Source organism: Lampris incognitus, chromosome 3 (genome assembly GCF_029633865.1).
Source record: "Lampris incognitus isolate fLamInc1 chromosome 3, fLamInc1.hap2, whole genome shotgun sequence".
Classification (NCBI taxonomy): domain Eukaryota; kingdom Metazoa; phylum Chordata; class Actinopteri; order Lampriformes; family Lampridae; genus Lampris; species Lampris incognitus.
In genome coordinates, this window is record NC_079213.1 from 73340201 (window position 1) to 73360321 (window position 20121).

General features: G+C 42.7%; 1 protein-coding gene across 3 annotated transcripts in view; it reads right to left on the reverse strand.

Moving 5' to 3' along the window:
• The window catches only part of tut4 (terminal uridylyl transferase 4), a 57865-nt gene that overhangs the window by 18620 nt on the left and 19124 nt on the right, over positions 1-20121 (reverse strand). For all 3 annotated transcript variants that reach the window (XM_056275828.1, XM_056275830.1, XM_056275829.1), the window contains 14 exons: positions 19078-19622; positions 18752-18902; positions 16817-16903; positions 16617-16720; positions 16454-16511; positions 16262-16365; positions 16013-16102; positions 15754-15867; positions 15522-15599; positions 15167-15344; positions 15036-15083; positions 14777-14859; positions 14519-14634; positions 2142-2296 (listed from right to left, as the gene is read on the reverse strand). In XM_056275828.1, coding sequence (XP_056131803.1) covers positions 2142-2296; positions 14519-14634; positions 14777-14859; positions 15036-15083; positions 15167-15344; positions 15522-15599; positions 15754-15867; positions 16013-16102; positions 16262-16365; positions 16454-16511; positions 16617-16720; positions 16817-16903; positions 18752-18902; positions 19078-19622 — 1911 coding nt within the window. The remainder of the gene's footprint in view (positions 1-2141; positions 2297-14518; positions 14635-14776; positions 14860-15035; positions 15084-15166; positions 15345-15521; positions 15600-15753; positions 15868-16012; positions 16103-16261; positions 16366-16453; positions 16512-16616; positions 16721-16816; positions 16904-18751; positions 18903-19077; positions 19623-20121) is intronic.

Here is a 20121-nt window from a genome sequence, read left to right on the forward strand (position 1 = left end):
CCTCATTTTCATATAAAACTTGGGATTGATGAAAAAATTTGTGAAAGCAATGAACAAAGAAGGTGATGGATTTCACTATTTGAGACAGATGTTTCCAAGAATAACTGATGCCAAGATTAAGGAAGGCTTTTTTGTTGGTCCACAAATCAGACAGGTTATAAATGACAGGGAGTTAAAAGATCTGTTATTGGGGCCAGAGTAAATAGCATGGAAGGCATTTAAAGATGTTGTTGAGAATTTCCTTGGCAACTACAGAGAACCAAACTATACTGAGCTGCTTGACAACATGCTTAACGCATACAACACCATGAAGTGCAACATGTCATTGAAAATTCATTTTCTGCATTTACACTTGGACTTCTTCCCTGCTGAACTTGGTGCAGACAGTGACGAACATGGTGAAAGGTTTCACCAGGACATTGTGACCATGGAAAAGAGGTATCAGGGCAACTGGAATCCATCAATGCTGGCCGACTATTGTTGGACACTGACAGGAGAGGCATCAGATGCTGAGTACAAACAAAAATCAGCTGCAAAACATTTTAAGTTCAGCTGAACTAACAATGTGTCAGCATCATTATGTGATTAAACATGTTAAATTCAATAAAAGTTATTTTAATGTTTCTTCAAATTCCTATGTGATACAACAAATCTGAAACTATTTTTGTGTTCAGCTTGACATTGTCTATCATAATCCCTAATTTTTTTTCAGGAAGCAGAACATTTGAAAAAAAAAAACTGTTGTCCAGTGATCTGCCCAAATAATCCTGTAGTGTGAGGGCTTTACAGATATAACCTTAATGTTACTGACTGGATCGGAGTCTCCCCGATTTCAAATCGATATTTACGACTTGAAATCCGGTAGTATGAAAGTAACAGCGATGGAATATTGAGCAGAGACCCGCAATAGCCAATGAGAGTGAGCTGACCAGGAAGCATCACCAACCGGATGCTGTATGATTCCGTCTTCTCAGCCATGACTTCATCCACAGCCTTTTTTCCTCCTTTTAGGCATACACACTGCTTTCGCTGCTTGAATTGAGCGGGGCATCTGGCATATGCACTGGCTGAAACGCCTATTAAAAGGTTTGCAAACTCCACCTACTTGACACACCACAGGTGTACACCAGCGTGGCGCGGAACCCTTTTTTTTTTTTGGGTGCAAAACATAGCACACACAAGTACAACCAGCTGATGACAATGGAATGCCTCCATATTTTTTTTGCTCTGAAGTCACATTCAATGATGCAAGTTTGTGTAAGAGCCCAAGTCCCTGGAATCACCGCTCTTAAACACCAAGTGCATGGTCCTGCATCTTGACTGAATCCTGGCTGGCATTTGTTCCCTTGGACAGGATTTTGTTGTTTAGTTTGGATATATGTGTTAATTTGGGTATGTGTGTTATTGTAGTTTTTGGATATGTGTTTTTGTCTTTATGTTGCACTGCTGTGGGCTGGGGAAACTGTATTTCATTTCAAAAAGACAAAGTGTTCCTGATTCCTGATTTGGTGTGTATGTTCTAATGATTAAAATGTAAAAAATCAGTTAAATCTGTCGCTATGTCTGTAGTCTCCCACATTTTTAAAACCCAGACATAACACAACTTGACAAACCACAATTTATCAAAGCTGCAACAAGGAGTTTTAGATTTTTGTTGACTTTGCATAACCCTGTGGACAAAAGCAGTAGTGTTTCACTAAAGAACCACTTCATTTCACATAAGCATTGCCTCTTGTTGCAAAGATCTACATTCACCTTTGGTACGTCAAGCATTTGTTTTGAAGAGAAAAGTGAGAGATATAACCGTGTATCCCATCTGCGTACTATAAATCGTTTCATCAAATTTCATGGGGAATCTGACCTGGAGGCAAGCATTTTCAGTCATATAGCAATAGCTATTCTTCTCAGTGATAGTCTCATTTGCCTATGTTTGTCATATGAAGACAACAAAATTAAACTGAGACTGATAAATAATCAGTAGAAAAACTCCAAGTAGCAGTTTTAACTAATTTCTAAAATTGTTCAAAGGGGCATTAGAAAGAAAACTGAAATAACACTGGTTTGGACATGTTTCAAATAACATTTATCTGTGTATATGCTAGGATTCACTGCTGAACTAACTGCTGCATGCTTCTTTATACCTGGTCCTGCAGTGGCCCTCTGTCTGAGATGGCGGTACTCTGGGCAGTCCCTCCGTACATGACCCATGTCACCACACTGGAAGCAACGCCTTTCCCTTGGCTCCCGATCCTCCTCCTTTATGTCCTCCTCCTTCTCATTTTCCTTCTTCTTCATCCTAAGGGGCCAAAAGTACATGACACAACAAGAAATGATGAATGACCTGACCCATAAGTGATTCACAAGTTGCTTGCACACACTAAGCCATGATTCCATCCAAATGATAAGCTAATTCTAAGCACAAATCTGAAAAAGTAGAAAAAAATAAAGGGTTACATAATCTCCATTAGCTGGCTTTAAGTACCATATTTCCCAGACTACAAGTCGCACTGGAGTATAAGTTGCCCCAGAAAAAAAACAACTGGTTGCTGCTAGGACAGAAACATATAAATTGCTTCCGTTTATAAGTCACATTTAAATGGTGGTAAAGTATTTTCAATTGAGTCACGATACTGAACAGTGCCATCTAGTGGCCTTGTTTAAATGCAGCGTATTCGTCCGACAAAATTATGTTGTAGAAATTGCTTTGGAATATAAATCACAGGACCAGCCAGACGAGTAAAAAAAACGGAGACTCATAGTCCGGGAAATACACCTTCTCTCTATGCTTAAGACATGACAAGTCATCAAAAACATTCAAGAGAACGAGATGAGTATAAGAATAACTTGAAATTAGAGCCCGTCCAATAAATCGGCATGTTGATATTACCGGTTGATAAGAGCTTATTGCTAGTAAATTGGTATCGCCATTTATAATGACCGATGACAATTCAAAAAGAAATGGAGAGACAGAAGATTGTTGTTGCGTATGTAGTGAGGAATCCATGTCGCTCTCGCTCTCTCTCACACACTGGACTGCCAAATTGATGTCAACTAGACGAGAGGCTCCATGTCTTTGTCATGATTAGCAGCCCACCACAGGACACAGAGACCATTCAATGACCTTCCCAAGCTATCACAGATGGAAACTCACCAGAAACCACCTGGTGAGTTTCATATAAAGTTTGACACTCGATATGGGTACCAGAGTCACAGCAAGACATGGGAACACCTGACAACCTTTCCAGGTTATTGTCACCATTGATCACAGGAAGATTTAATCTCGTTGCCACAATAAGACAGAAACTCTTACTTTCAGATTATGGTGAGACAGGACAATGAGTTGAGTGGGTCAATTTAAATAATAATTAATATCCCCCATCACTTCTCCTCTTAGCCTTATTGACATGAATGTTGTCAGGTATAAACCTGACAACATTCATGTCAGCCATACCTAGTTTCGCTGCAGTAACGTGAAAGTCAAACATCAAAATGATGTTTAATGTTACAGTAGTTGAGTGGTGTAGGCTAAGCTGTTGACAAACTTGATTGTAAGTTTAATTAATAAACAGTGTGGCAGTTCTAGCAAATAAACAAACTACGGTCCTATCATTTCTCCATCACTTCGAAATCTTATTTGGCATCATCACTTATAGCAGCTTAAAATGCTGTCCATTGCTAAATTAGGTTACCCACAAAGTTGGCTGATGCCATGTTTATCACTGCAAGACTGCTAATGTTAATTAGTGGTTAAACTACAGCGTTTAACTTATTTTGCCTAAATGAGGCAATGGCAAATATATCTGCGATTTGCATGCCTGTACTTACAGTCGGTGCACTGGAAATTATTAAACCAGAGGGGACACGAAAATAAATGCGAGTTGAACGGTATCTAACATGGCTTTGTAGCCAAACAAAGTTACCTAACTTATATTTCAAACATGTAGTGTGAAATGCCAGACATAAATCCTCGTTGCAGACGGTCATGTAGTATTATATGCATTTAACAGCAGCGTTTATGCCATGTCACTGTATCAGTTTACTGCATAGTTTAAGATGGGCTAGGGTTAGGCACTATTTATGACTATAAAACAAGTTAATTTTTAAACTGCATTGTGTCTTGTTATCTTGATGAGGACTAACTACACATAACATACACTCACTGGCCACTTTATTAGGTACACCTTGCTAGTACCGGGTTGGACCCCCTTTTGCCTTCAGAACTGCCTTAATCCTTCGTGGCATAGATTCAACAAGGTACTGGAAACATTCCTCAGAGAGTTTGGTCCATATTGACATGATAGCATCACGCAGTTGCTGCAGATTTGTCGGCTGCACATCCATGATGCGAATCTCCCGGTCCACCACATCCCAAAGGTGCTCTATTGGATTGAGATCTGGTGACTGGAGGCCATTTGAGTACAGTGAACTCATTGTCATGTTCAAGAAACCAGTCTGAGATGATTCGAGCTTCATGATATGGCGCGTTATCCTGCTGGAAGTAGCCATCAGAAGATGGGAACACTGTGGTCATAAAGGGATGGACATGGCCAGCAACAATACTCAGGTAGGCTGTGGCGTTGACACGATGCTCAATTGGTACTAAGGGGCCCAAAGTGTGCCAAGAAAATATCCCCCACACCATTACACCACCACCACCAGCCTGAACCGTTGATACAAGGCAGGATGGATCCATGCTTTCATGTTGTTGACGCCAAATTCTGACCCTACCATCCGAATGTCGCAGCAGAAATCGAGACTCATCAGACCAGGCAACGTTTTTCCAGTCTTCTATTGTCCAATTTTGGTGAGCCTGTGCGAATTGTAGCTTCAGTTTCCTGTTCTTAGCTGACAGGAGTGGCACCCGGTGTGGTCTTCTGCTGCTGTAGCCCATCTGCCTCAAGGTTCGACGTGTTGTGCGTTCAGAGATGCTCTTCTGCATACCTCGGTTGTAATGAGTGGTTATTTGAGTTACTGTTGCCTTTCTATCAGCTCGAACTAGTCTGGCCATTCTCCTCTGACCTCTGGCATCAACAAGGCATTTTCGCCCACAGAACTGCCGCTCACTGGATATTTTCTCTTTTTCGGACCATTCTCTGTAAACCCTAGAGATGGTTGTGCGTGAAAATCCCAGTAGATCAGCAGTTTCTGAAATACTCAGACCAGCCCGTCTGGCACCAACAACCATGCCACATTCAAAGTCACTTAAATCACCTTTCTTCCCCATTCTGATGCTCGGTTTGAACTGCAGCAGATCGTCTTGACCATGTCTACATGCCTAAATGCATTGAGTTGCTGCCATGTGATTGGCTGTTTAGAAATTTGCGTTGACGAGCAGTTGGACAGGTGTGCCTAATAAAGTGGCCGGTGAGTGTATATTAGGGATAATCTTTATGTTGTGTTTCTGAAAAAAAAGGCATATCAGCCAATATGATATCATTAATGGATGTTTAAAGCCTCAAATATTTAAATCGGTATTGGTCTTAAAATCCTGTATCGGTTAGGTTCTACTTGAAATGGGAGTTAATTCCGTTTCAACTGCCATTCATGACAGCTCAACTTTCCCACCTCTTACGAGCACTATTAATGTTTGGAAACAGTCATTTCGGTTAGTTTATTTTTTTATTTGGCATTTCTATTAAGCTCATCTTATTCTAAAATTTTAATTCTTTAAAAATGTCTTCCGGTAAGTCACAAAAGCAAGCAGCAGCAAAACAGAGGCTCCCTGGCGGTCTTACTCCCCCCATAAAAAAGGTACGGGATAATCAAGTAGAAAAGTTGATATTACAGCATGAAAGGGGGAAACAAAAGACAGGCCAGAGGAAAATCGCAACAAAACCTAAGAAAAGACAATAAATCACGGGCGGAACATGAGGAAACAGCCAATACAGCTAACACGCTAGCTGAACACGAGGCTTTGGAGGCTATCCAAGCTAACATCATTGCCGAGATACAGGTGGTCCATTTGGAGGTGAAGAAAGAATTCAACGAGACAATTGAAGCACTCAAGAGTGAGCTAGTGGACTTCCGAGGAGAAATAAGTCAGAAACTAAATAGTATTGTTTCTCCAGCTGATAGATCTGGAGGCACGTTCATGCAGGAATAATATCAACATTCACAGTATCCCCGAAGAGAAAAACATGAAAGCATTCGGGTAAGAGTTTTTTAAAACTGAGCGGTCTCGGGTCCCCGACAGCTCCCTCAGTATGCAATGCTGCCACCAGTCACTGGGACCCAGACCGTCACAAGGCTCTAACCCAAGGTCCGTGGTCGTCTATTTCCTGGAGTACACAATTAAGAAAGGGCTAGCGCTCCGCTCTGCTTGGAGAAAGAGATCAACTATGATGGGAGGAGAGTGTTTTTTGAGCAGGACTCCTGACCGAAATACTCATGAAAAGAAAGGCATACTCGAAAAGCGCTTAAGGAGAAGGAAATTCATTTCCAGACGCTTCACCCAGCGAAACTCAAGTGTTCTTCTACACTGGCCCAGCTGTCTACAACAGTTTGCAGAAGGCGACGGACGATTTGAAGAAAAGGCGATTCATCCCGCACACCTGTGGAGCTGAGACCCTCGCGCAAAACACACCTTCGGTGAGACCGAAGCAACCTACCCAAGAAACAACAGGCGCAAAATCACGCCGGCACCCTGAGGCTTGCCTCAAGCATATCCAAGACAAGCTCAAGGGGTTTTGACACAACAAGGATGCTTCATGATAACTTTCTGTATTGTGAGTTTATGATTAATTTAGAGATAGGTAATATCATACCTAACACCAGGTCAGATTGTAATGTATTGTATAACCAGGCGAATTTTCCTACTGTAACATTATCCAGTTAAAATGACTGTCTGGGAACGGAAGCCTTGTTTTCTATGTGCACTGCTCTGATGTTAACCTGTCAGAGATACAGGATGGTACAGGGAGGGGCACCTTCAGGGTTCAGGGATTTCCCCGCCCAACTTAGAAGCTGAGTTCACACTTGAAGGATGGAAGTCACTAATGTTCAATATGTGTGCTGTGTTCACATGTTGTGCTTCATTTTGGTTCACAGACAGATGTTCTTTTGTTCAGGTCATCTATGGATATTTGAATAATTGGGTAAACCCTTTTTTCATCACCGATTGAAATGCTTCATAAAGAGTATATAGTAATCACTCTTAATATTAATGAGCTAAATAATCCTATAAAGAGGAGTAAGGCTATTGCTAAAATGAAGAGAGAGAAACAAGACATTATTTCCAGCAGGAGATGCAACTTACAAGTACTGAACATGAGAAGCTGCAAAAAATGGGATTTAAAACTCATACTATTCCTCATTTGAGAAAGGACTTAAATGCAAGAAGTGTAGCAATACTAATTTCAAATAGAGTAAATTTCCAGTTTTCCTCACAAGTTACAGATAAAGAAGGGTATTTTGTTGGTCAAAGGGTGTACTGATAAAGAAATTACATTACTTAATGTCTATAGACCACCAGGAAATGATAAGCAACTGATCAAAAAGGTGCTTAATATGATAACTACAGAAACATCAGGAGTGCTGATATGTAGAGGGGACCGGAATATTCATCTACATCCCTTCCTGGACTACACAAGCAAAACTAAAATCCTTGGAGAGCAGACATATGAAGTATAATGACACTGATGTTTTAAATCAAATCCAGGACACAAAAAACTCTAAATAAAAAATATGAAAGCCAAATGGAAAAAAGAACTACATTAATTAAGCAAAATTTGGCCGCCCTGTGATGGCCTGGCGGCCTGTCCAGGGTGTCTCTCTGCCTGCTGCCCAATGACTGCTGGGATAGGCTCCAGCATCCCCACGACCCTGAGAGCAGGATAAGCGGTTTGGATAAAGGATGGATGGAATGGATGGATGGTCTTAAATCTAATAAGTTGCTTGCATGGAGGATATGTAAACAACTGGCAGAGAGATTTATACACAAAGTCAAAGTCAAAGACCCCCAGACTGGTAAGATGCATCACAAAATGGAAGATATTCAAAGCTCCTGTGAAATTTACTATAATAATTTATATGCGCAACCCCAGGCAGCCGAGTCAAAAGTTGTAGTTGTATCAGATTTCTTAAAGTCCCTAGATTTACCTTCTGTAGGAACAGAACAGAATAAAATAATGACCCAAGAGATAACAGAGAGAGAAATAAAAAAAAGCCATAGTGAGATTGAAAGCAAATAAAATTTCAGGAGCCGATAGTTACCCATCGGAATGGTATAAAACCTTCAGGAATCCTTATACCAATACTTAAAGAATGTTTTAACTATGCTTTTAGAGGAGGGGAGACACCACTTTCCTGGAGACAAGCAATAATCTCAGTAATCCCTAGAACAGGTAAAGACAAGAGAGAAAGTAACTTTTATAGCCCAATATCAGCATTAAACATGGATTATAGAATATATGCATCAATACTAGCAAAAAGAATGGAAAATATTGTCTCAGATCTAATAGATCCAGATCAGATGGGCTTTGTGAAAAACGGGCAAACCCAGGACAATGTGCGGCGAGCTCTCCACTTCACTGACCATATGAGAAATGGTGACATGGAATCTATAGTTATTAGTCTTGATGCCGGAAAGGCCTTTGACTCAGTCCATTGGAAATATTTATATTTGGTTCTTAAATGCTTCGGCTTCAACGATCAGGTAACTGAATATCAGAATTCTCTATACTGCTCCCCCATGGCCAGAGTTAAAATAACCGGGTCCTTATCTAAGACAGTATTTCTCAAAAGGGGATGTTGTTAGGGGTGCCCCCTTAGTCCCACACTTTTTGCTCTCTTTATTGAGCCACTGGCACAGGCAATAAGAGGATAAAGACACATGACTGGGATATTGATTGGAAACACACAACATAAAATTTGTCTGTATGCGGACGATATCTTTATGACCCTCACTAACCCCAAAGGAAGTCTAAATTACTGCTTCCACTTAAAGAATTTGGCTCATACTCTGGTTACAAATTAAATTTACATAAAACTCAAGATTTTTTTAGCATAGTGGTCTTTTCCGTTGCCTACCAACACAGGGATCCCGCTTTGAATCCCCATGTTACCTCCGACTTGGTTGGGTGTCCCTACAGACACATTTGGCTGTGTCTGCGGGTGGGAGGCTGTATGTGGGTATTTGTCTTAGTCGCTGCATTTGCGCCTAATCTGGTCAGTTGGGGTGCCTGTTCAGGAGGGAGGGGGAACTGGGGGGGAACAGTGTGATCCTCCCACACGTTCCCACACGTCCCCCTGGCGAAACGCCTCACTGTCAGGTGAAAAGAAGCGGCTGGCGGCTCCACATGTATCAGAGGACGCATGTGGTAGTTTGCAGCCCTCCCCCGGATCGGCAGAGGGGATGAAGCAGCGACCGGGAAGGCTCAGAAGAGTGGGGTAATTGGCCAGATACAATTGGGGAGAAAAAAAAAAACTTTAACCAGGGACCACAGGAAACATTTATAGAATGTGTAAATTTAAATGGACAGGTAACATAATTAAATGCCTCGGAGTACAAATACCACAGGATTTAACTACCATTTATGACCACAATTCTCCTCCCATAACAGCAGATGTCAAAGCAGATCTAAGTCGCTGGTCATTATTACCGATGAATATGTACAACCACATAGACATTATTAAGATGAATATACTACTCAGGCTCCTATTCTTCTTTCAGTCATTGCCAGTCGACATACTTCCCAAGCAATTTAATGAATGAAATAGGATGATATTGTTTATTTGGGGAAAACAAAAATCACGGATCAGATTTCAGACATTACAGCTGTCTAAAGATGGGCAGAGTAAGGCGGGCAGAGTAAGGCAGAATGGCCTTACTCTGCCTGGAAGATTACAGAGCAGCACAGTTGCGCTTTCTGGTCTGCTGGTGTGCTCTGGAGGGTGATGCAAAATGGAAGGACTGAGAACAAAATCTAATAAGTGTACCTCTCCCGTCTATATTAGGAGACAAATCTCTTAAAAAAATATTTAGATAAGTCGACTAACTGGATTGTAACCCCTCTAAACATTTGGCACAGATAACTTGAAGACCTGAAATTTGAAAGAAATGCATGAATATTACGCTGTGTAGCATGTGATACAGATTTCACACCAGCTGAATTGGACAGCAGACTTAAACATTGGACAGATTTAGGTATCACCTCATATTGCAAAATTTCCTCCAATACTGGATTAGATTCCTAGATTAGATTCCTTTCAAACCAGCCACTGAGGATGCACAAGCCAATGCATTCTTAGTGCCGGTCCCAAGCCCGGATAAATGGGGAGGGTTTTACACCGGAAGGGCATCCGGCGTAAAATCTTTGCCAAATCAAATATCCATCCATCCATTATCTTAACCGCTTATCCTGCTCTCAGGTTCGCAGGAGCCCATTCCCGCAGTCACTGGGCGGCAGGCAAGGAGACACCCCGCCAGGCCATCACAGGGCCCATACCCACGCATTATCAACAACCACCCCCGGTACTATTGGCCAACAGGGTGCCGGTGGAAACTATGCTACTGTTGGGCGAAGGAGAGGGGGAAGGCATATGCAGAGGCCCCGAGAGAGGAGGAAGGGTAGAAGTGTGGAGGCGAGAGTCGGAACTTTAAATGTTGGCACTATGACTGGTAAAGGGAGAGAGCTGGCTGATATGACAGAAAGAAGAAAGGTAGGTATACTGTGTGCAAGAGACCAGGTGGAAGGGGAGTAAGGCCAGGAGCTCCGGAGGTGGGTTCAAACTCTTCTACCATGGTGTGAATGGGAGGAGAAATGGGGTAAGGGTAATTCTGAAGGACGAGTATGTCAACAGTGTGCTGGAGGTGAAGAGAGTGCCAGATAGAGTGATGAGTATGAAGCTGGAAATCGAAGGTGTATTGATGAATGTTGTCACCGCATATGCCCCGCAAGTTGGTTATGAGATGCAAGAGAAAGAAGAATTCTGGAGTGAGTTGGATGAAGTGGTGGAGAGTGTATGCAAGGAGGAGAGAGTGGTGATTGGTGTGGACTTCAATGGACATGCTGATGAAGTGACAAGAGGTGATGAGGTGGTGATGGGTAGGTATGGTGTCAAGGAGAGAAATGTGGAAGGACAGATGATGGTGGATTTTGCGAAAAGGATGGAAATGGCTGTGGCGAATACATATTTCAAGAAGAGGGAGGATCACAGGGTGACGTACAAGAGTGGAGGAAAAGTGCACACAGGTGGACTATATCTTATATAGAAAGCGCAATCCGAAAGGGATTGGAGACTGCAAAGTGGTGACAGGAGCTAGGCAGCATCGGATGGTGGTCTGTAGGATGACTTTGGCGACCAAGAAGAGGAAGCGAGTGGAGGCAGAGCCCAAGATCAAATGGTGGAAGTTGAAGAAGGAAGACTGTTGTGTGGAGTTCAGGGAGGAGTTAAGATAGGCACTGGTTGGTAGTGAAGAGTTGCCGGATGGCTGGGCAATCGCTGCAGAAATAGTGAGGGAGACAGCTAGGAAGGTACTTGGTGTGTCATCAGGACAGACAAAGGAAGACAAGGAGACTTGGTGGTGGAATGAGGAAATACAGCAAAATATACAGAGGAAGAGGTTGGCAAAGAAGAAGTGGGATAGTCATAGAGATGAAGAAAGTAGACAGGCGTACAAGGAGATGCAGCATAAAGCAAAGAGAGAGGTCGCAAAGGCAAAGGAAAAGGCATATGATGAGTTGTATGAGAGGTTAGACACAAGGAAGGAGAAAAATACTTGTACCGATTGGCTAGACAGAGGGACCGAGCTGGGGAGGATGTGCAGCAGGTTAGGGCAATCAAGGATAGAGATGGACAAGCGGGAGAGTGTGCTGCGAAGGTGGAGGGAGTACTTTTAGGGGCTGATGAATGAAGAAAGTGAGAGACAGAGAAGGTTGGATGATATGGGGATAGTGAATCAGAAAGTGCAGTGGATTAGCAAGGCGGAAGTGAGGGCAGCGATGAAGAGTGGAAAAGCAGTTGGTCCTGATGACATACCTGTGGAGGCATGGAGATGTTTAGGAGAGATGGCCGGGAAGTTTTTATATAGATTGTTTAACACAGTCTTGGAAAGGGAGAGGATGCCTGAGGAGTGGAGAAGAAGCATACTGGACTGGTACCGATTTTCAAGTATAAGGGCGATGTGCAGAAGTGTAGCAACTACAGAGGTATAAAGTTGATCAGCCACACCACGAAGCTATGGGAAAGAGTAATAGAAGCTAGGTTAAGAGAGGTGATGATTAGCAGGCAGCAATATGGTTTCATGCTACGAAAGGGAACTACAGATGTGGTGTTTGCTTTGAGAACGTTGATTGAGAAGTACAGAGAAGGCCAGAAGAAGCTACATTGTGTCTTTGTGGATTTAGAGAAAGCATATGACAGGGTGCCAAGAGAGGAGGTGTGGTATTGTATGAGGAAGTCAGGAGTTGCAGAGAAGTATGTAGGAGTGGTGCAGGATATGTATGAGGGAAGTGTGATAATGGTGAGGTGTGCAGTTGGAATGACAGATGGGTTCAAGGTGGAGGTGGGATTACATCAAGGATCGGCTCTGATCCCTTTCTTGTTTGCAATGGTGATGGACGAGATCAGGGAGGAGTCTCCATGGACTATGAAGTTTGCGGATGACATTGGGATTTGTAGCGAGAGTAGGGTGCAGGTTGAGGAGAGCCTGGACAGGTGGAGGTATGCACTGGAGAGAAGAGGAATGAAAGTCAGCAGGAGCAAGACGGAATACCTATGCGTGAATGAGAGGGAGGACAGTGGAATGGTGAGGATGCTAGGAGTAGAGGTGACGAAGATGTATGAGCTTAAATACTTGGGGTCAACTGTCCAAAGTAACGAGGAGTGCAGAAGAGAGGTGAAGAAGAGAGTGCATGCAGGCTGGAGAAGAGTGTCATGAGTGATTTGCAACAGAAGAGTACCAGCAAGAGTTAAAGGGAAGGTTTACAAGATGGCTGTGAGACCAGCTATGTTAAATGGTTTGGAGACAGCGGCACTGACGAAAAGACAGGAGGGGGAGCTGGAGGTGGCAGAGTTAAAGATGCTAAGATTTTTATTGGGAGTGATGGAGGAGGACAGGATTAGGAATGATTACATTAGAGGGACAGCTCAGGTTGGACGGTTTGGAGACAAAGCAAGAGAGGCAAGATTGAGATGGCTTGGACATGTGTGGAGGAGAGATGCTGGGCATACTGGGAGAAGAATGCTGAATATGGAGCTGCCAGGGGAGAGGAAAAGAGGAAGGCCAAAGGGGAGGTTTATGGATGCGGTGAGGGAGGACATGCAGGTGGCTGGTGCGACAGTGGAAGATGCAGAGGACAGTAAGAAGTGGAAACAGATGATCCGCTGTGGCAACCCCTGAGGGGAGCAGCCGAAAGTAGTAGTACTGGATAAGATTCCGTTCAACGACTCACAGAAACCTATGATCTGGATAAACGGGATTTCTTCATATATCTTCAATTGAGACATTATTTTGATAAAAATATAAAAACCATTGGAGAGGAGGGAATGAGTCCGATAGGGATATTCATCAATGCGTATAAAGGTAATACTAACAGAAAACTTATTTCCAGGATTTATTCCGCTTTACAACTGGACAGGGGTCTCTCCACAATGTAGATTAAGCTAACATACAGTTAACTGAAGACGATTGGTTAAACATTTGTCGGACGCGGTCCACCACCTCTAACTCAGGTCTGTGGACAGAATTCACCTAGAAAAATCACTTTTAAGGTTTTTTTATAACTCCAAAAAGAAAAAGCTTACAGACCAACAATCCAGACCACTGACAGTGTTGGAGAAGGTCTGGTAATATGTCTGCTGGCCATTTTCACATATTTTGAGAGTGCCCTAATACTTCCTCTTACTGGGAAGATGTAGTAACGGCAATCAGAGCAATAATCAGCTCACAGCTTGATCTCAGTTTCAGCATTATATACTTAGGAAACACACCAATTGGACTGAATAAACAAGACAGATATTTATTACAAATATTATTAACAAGTAGCAAGAGAGCAATAAACAGGAAATGGCTGAGCAGCGAGTGTCCGACAATCTCAGACTGGATAGAAATAGTTAAAGAAATTCATAACGTAAAAGATTAACATTTTTCCTGAGACATGATACTGAGAAAGGTAACCGGTATTGGAGGAATTGGAGCGGTTACTTGGATCTGAGGTGATCTCATTACGGTATGTTTGCTCTTGTGTGGAGAACTTGTGAATATAGAGGAACACTCCCCCTTTGGGAGTATCCTGTTTTATTATGGATCAAAGTGATGAATCGTGGGTACCCCAAAGGAAAGCTATGGACATGAAGGACCTCCAAACCCAATCTGCTAGCCCTTTTTTTTTTCTGATTTGAGTGATGTCTGGCATTTCACATTGCCGTAGATGACCCTGTCTGTTGTGCCTGTTTTGTGCATGTATTCTGTGAAGTTTTTATATTCAAAATAATAAAAATAAAGTGGAAACATTTTTTTTGCTATGAAACATAAGCCTGCCCACTACTTAAATTGATTCAAGCGCTGTCCATCTACCTGCGTCTCTTCGGACAGTCCTTCATGTAATGGCCAATCTTGCCACAGATCCTGCAGCACCTGTCATTGGGTGCCAGTTCCCCGTCTGTCAATACTTTGGAGTCAAAGAAGTAGTCCTGTTGCAGAAAAGTGTATTAAAAAAAAAAAAAAAAAACATTTCAGGAGAAAACGATAGCTTCTCTAGGACCAAAAGTAGGAACGTTTAAAATTCAACTTTATCTGCATTTTGTGCATGCTTAGAAGTCAAGGGTAACCTACCGCCTCTGTGCCAGGCTGGGGATAGAATGGGGTACCAAATAACTTTCTCCCATTTATAAAAGCCTTCATGATAAAGTTTGTCACTGCAGGAGGTAACACAAAGGTTGATTGAGCATGGTGTTTCCAAATAGCTCAAATGTCAAGCGTATAAATGAAAATGAAATGGACAAACATGGATTTTTTTTTTCTAATTTTGATCAAAAACCAGATAGAAAAAGCTTCATCTGGGAACTTATATTTGAGTGCTACTTGGACTTACTTTTGCGAGAAACTCCAGCACCGAGATTATGGTTCAAATCAAAGGGGTCTGTGGAGAACGGGAGAGTGAGCGAGTGAGTGGATGAAAGGAATAGGAACAGAGTATTAGGCAAGGCAGTCTTTCATAAACACCTTCAATGGCGATGCATTTACTGGTCCACTGTTTCTCAAAGGTGGTGAGACGTTTCCTTTGCCGGATGCTGATGACATGTTCTTTGAAGTCAAACTCTTCAGTGTAAAATCGCAGCAGGCCTAGCCAAAGTTCTCCTACCGACTCCTTATTCTGCTGCAGCTCAGGGAGACGTTGATGCTGCATGGACAAAAGAGACATTACACCTCCAGAAACTAAGATAATTTCTAGCGAAAAACAAGTTTTGGCCAGAATTTTTTGCTAAATGTAAAAAGGGTAACCGAATCTTGAAAACCCCGTTAAGATAGGTAATTTAGGTGTGGTAAAGAACTGCAAATTAATTTCCAACAAATTTACCAGCTCCTCCAGGTCATCAAAAAAGAATGCATTCCAGCCATCCACCATCCGTTGTGGCACATTCTTTCCATCAAAGATCTGAAGAGGACATCATATACAAGATTGTTTTCGTTCTGTTTTTTTGAGAACAATATCACTCAGAATTCTCAATCATAATTTAGATATGAGTCTCATTCTGGTATTAGAGATACGGTCTAAAAATCACTTATGTATTAAAAAGGCTGGCTTGTACCTCCTGGAGAACTGGGATAACAGGGGGCTGCCTTTGCTGCAGGAAGTAAAGCACCATCAGAATGTATGCATAGGATGAGAGACTTCCTCTGGATGCATCTCCTATATCACAGCGCTGGAATCACAAAAAGCAAATTAGACGCACAGCAAGACAGATGGTCACAAGGGGAAGAAAAAAAAAGACTTAACGAGAACTTGTCAACAAGAATCAATCCAAATTATTCAAATCAAAACTTGCAGCTGTTGGTAATGGTTTATACCTTTGCAAAGACCTTCATTGTGTATCCCAGGTATTGGACACGTGGATCTATGGCAGCATATGTAGCCAGCATCCTAGTATTATGTTGAGCCTATAAAGAGGATCCAACCGAATTAATTTTGAACAAGAAGTTCACCAAAAGTTTAGCAAGAAAACAGCACTATTGAATTGTGACAGGAAGTCAGATTCTGTTATGTTTGAACAACCACTGTGCTGATGTTAGTTCAAATCACAAACAGGCCCCTCTCACCAGAGTGTTATAGAGGCTGATGTCTCCTTCCAAGCCACTTTGTCTATGTTCAAACTTAACAATAGGCACTTTAGCTGTTGTGATAGGCAAGATGTTTCTTAGACCTACAGGAGAAGAGAAAAAGTGAAATGTAGCCAGCCAGAAACATGCAAACATCCCTCATTTACTAGGAGACAGCAAGCAAATGTTTACCTGTATGTTTCTTTAGCACTTTGGCAAGGCCTTCGATGATCTCTTTACAGTTCAGTTTCTGTATTTATAAAATGAAATTAACATTAACAGTGGATGAATGCCCAAATGAGAAATTAAATGATATCTTCAATGTCTTTGAAGGAAGTGTGTCCAGTCTACATACCTCTGCAGTCTCATGACCCTCAAGGGTCATGCAGATATCAAGGTCACTATCACGGAAACCAAATCCATTCTTGGAGGAACCAAACAAACACAGCTGAGCCTTGTCTGTGAGGAAGAACAGAGAGACATATCTTATATTCTGTCTTCTATCCAACTTTTTATGGTAGGCACCATGTCGGTGCTTTAGGGCTTCATACACACCATTGTACTCTTTTCTTATGAACCTCTCCAAACTGGCAAGAATCTGCTCTCTCTTCTGATGCTCAATCGGCGAAGGGGACAGCTCATCTGCAAAAATAAATATTGTTGACAACTCAATCTAAAACTTCCTAACATTACTATCGCTCTTTCTCTGAGAGTTAATGTAAGCAAGGGCATGGTCAGCAAAATACCAATCAAATGTTCCTTCTTCAAATTTGACAATAACATCAAACAGCTGTTTAACAACATCAGGGCAGTTAAATTTCATGGCTTTGTTGCGGAGTAGCTGTTGATAAGGTTATGAGTAAATTGTCATTACATTATATTACATTACAGTCATTTAGCCGATGCTTTTACCCAAAGCGACTTACAATAAGTGCATTTAACGTAGGAAATCAGGAGCACTACTAATCATCAGAGGTCGTAAGCGCATCTTCTCTCTAAACAAGCATCTAAGAGCAAAACCAGTGCTAAAGTAAAAGCGCAAGAAAGAGATTTTTTTTTTAAATAAGTGAATACAATAAATGTTAAAGCAAGTAACAGCATAGTACTTCTTGAAGAGGTGAGTTTTCAACCTGCAGCAAATGATGGGCAGCGACTCCACTGTCCTGACATCAGTGGGGAGTTCATTCCACCACTGTGGGGCCAGGACAGAAAAGAGCCGTGACCGGGTCGATCGGCAGCAAGGGGCCTCTGAGCAACGGGGCAACCAGGCATCCCGAGGCAGCAGAGCAAAGTGGTCGGGGGGGGGGGGGGGTGTAGGGCTTACCCATGGCCTGGAGATAGGAAGGAGCTGTTCCTTTCACAGCCCTGTAAGCTAGCACCAGAGTCTTAAACTGGATGCGAGCAGCTACTAGGAGCCAGTGTAGGGACATGAGAAGGGGAGTTGTGTGGGAGAACTTAGGGCGGTTGAACACCAGACGAGCTGCAGCTTTCTGAACAAGCTCCAGAGGTCTGATGGCCGACGCCGGGGCACCAGCAAGGAGGGCGTTGCCATAGTCCAGCCGGGAGATGACCAGAGCCTGGATGAGCACCTGTGCCGTCTCGTCGGTGAGGAATGGGCAAACCCTCCTGATGTTATAGAGGAGAAATCTGCAGGAGCGAGCAACCGATGCAACGTTTGCAGCAAACAACAGTCGGTCATCCAGGATCACACCCAGATTCCTCGCAGTCCAAGCTGGTATCACCACGGTGTTGTCAATGGTGATGGCCAGGTCTCGGTGCGGGCAACCTTTCCCCGGGAGGCTCCGACACAGATCCCCTTCATGTCACCTGGTAGGAGCGACCCATCAGATAGGATGCAAACATTGAGAGTGCAGAGCCTGTGACACCCAACCCCTCGAGGGTAGAGAGGAGGATCTGGTGGTTCACTTTGTCGAACGCAGCTGACAGGTCCAGGGGTATCACGACAGAGGAGAGAGTTTGCTCTCGCAGCATGCAGCAATTCTGTCACTGCAAGGAGGGCCGTCTCTGTCGAGTGACCCACTTTAAACCCAGACTGGTTGGGGTCCAGGTGGTTGTTTATCATTGTGAGTGCTTATGATCCTATGATGTTATTTGCTATGGGTCACAGACAGAATGTGACAAGTCACTGATTACTGAACAGCAATGCCAACTTTTCTCTTATATTAAATCAGACCAGAATATAGCAGGTGAAAAAATGAGGGCCAATCACCAGCCTCACATTGGTAATGGGTACCATTCATTACCAATTGGTGGTCAATCTAAGTCTTTGATGAGAATAGATATTAAACCACCTGTGGACTTTATTTGTGTGCCGAAGGAGACTATGTAAGTCATGTATGTAAGAACCAGCTCAGAGTTTGTTTACTAGGAAAGCGGCATCTCAAACTCTGGCCAACAGACATTTTGTAACCCGACCTTATGGAAAAATACCACGATCAAACAAAATACTGAACGGTAATAAAAACATACGATAACAAAGTCTGCAAAGCCCATCAAGGATATCCCGGAAGTGGTCAGTCATAGGGGGCAAAGGCTTGAGCTCAATCTTCTTAAAGTCTTCAGGGCACTCATCCTTGAGATGACCATCTCTTTTGCAGATGCTGCACACAACAGTTGGAGGCTGCAGGGATGAAATTCAAAGACATCATAATATTGAATTTGTTGACTTCAGGGCTTTATTCAATTGACGACAGACCATAAAGACTATAACATGACTTAAATGAATTAAAAACCTGGACTTTTTTTGAGTCATCAGTCAAATGTGACAAAAAATAAATAATGTTTATTTGCATTACCTTCCCACCAGTGAAAATCATCCAATCAAACACATAATGCAGATCCTCAGATGCCATAAATCCCTCCTTCTGGGCAACATTGCTCTCCTCATCGTCCTCCTCCTCCCCCTCTTTGTCACTGTCCAGCAGGCCATTGGGGGAAAGGGGAGCGAATGTCGGCCTTTCTGTGGAGCTGTCCCCATCACTAAGAACCATGTCCATAAGGCTGGCATCCAGTGTCTTCTCTTCCTTCTTTCCAGATAGATCTGAACCATCCTCGTCATCACTCTCAACCTCCTTCAACTCTTCCCTTCTTCCAGTGCACAGACTTATTTCATCTTTCCCATCAGCTTCTCCAGACTCTACAGACAAAGCCTCCTTTGTCCCCACCTCTTCAAACTTCATGTCTTTTTTGCCAGTTTTCTTGCTTTTCTGGCACCCCCCTGTGCCCCTGCTCTGAGGGCAAGCGAAATATTTGTAAGCTGTGCGGAAGCGCTCCTGGATGTACTCAAAGACCATCTGACTGTTCAAGCTTCGTGCAACATTTCTCTTCAAGGCAAAAGGATCTTTACCCAAAAAAAAAAAAAAAAGAGAGAGAGAGAGAGAGAGAGAGAGAGAGAGCGAAAAACCCATGATGAAATCAAAGATATGAATGATTTAAAAACTGGGCATGTTTTTTTACTCTTTAGTTTTCTCATAAGCTTCAGTAAGGACAAGGTCACTCAGCATTGTCTGCTGTTCTCACTACTTTCAAAAGATGTACTGATATTACGAAGAGGACATAACGCATAGCAGTTGCTTAAATATCTGTACCCCGATTTTAATGAAAAACAGGCTATATAAATGTAGAATTGTTCACCCTCGTCATTTAAAATGATATCACCATTAGTTGAAGAATACCAAAAGTCCCAAGGAGTCAGTCAAAGAACTTTCTTCTATCTTGTGGGCCCTCACTTGCACTTGGTGGAGTAAACTCAACAACAACCTGCAGTGCAACTATGCCCTTCACCTGCTTCTTTGTTTCTGGTCCTGAGCTGAGGGCATTCTCATGCCTTTTGGTCAGAT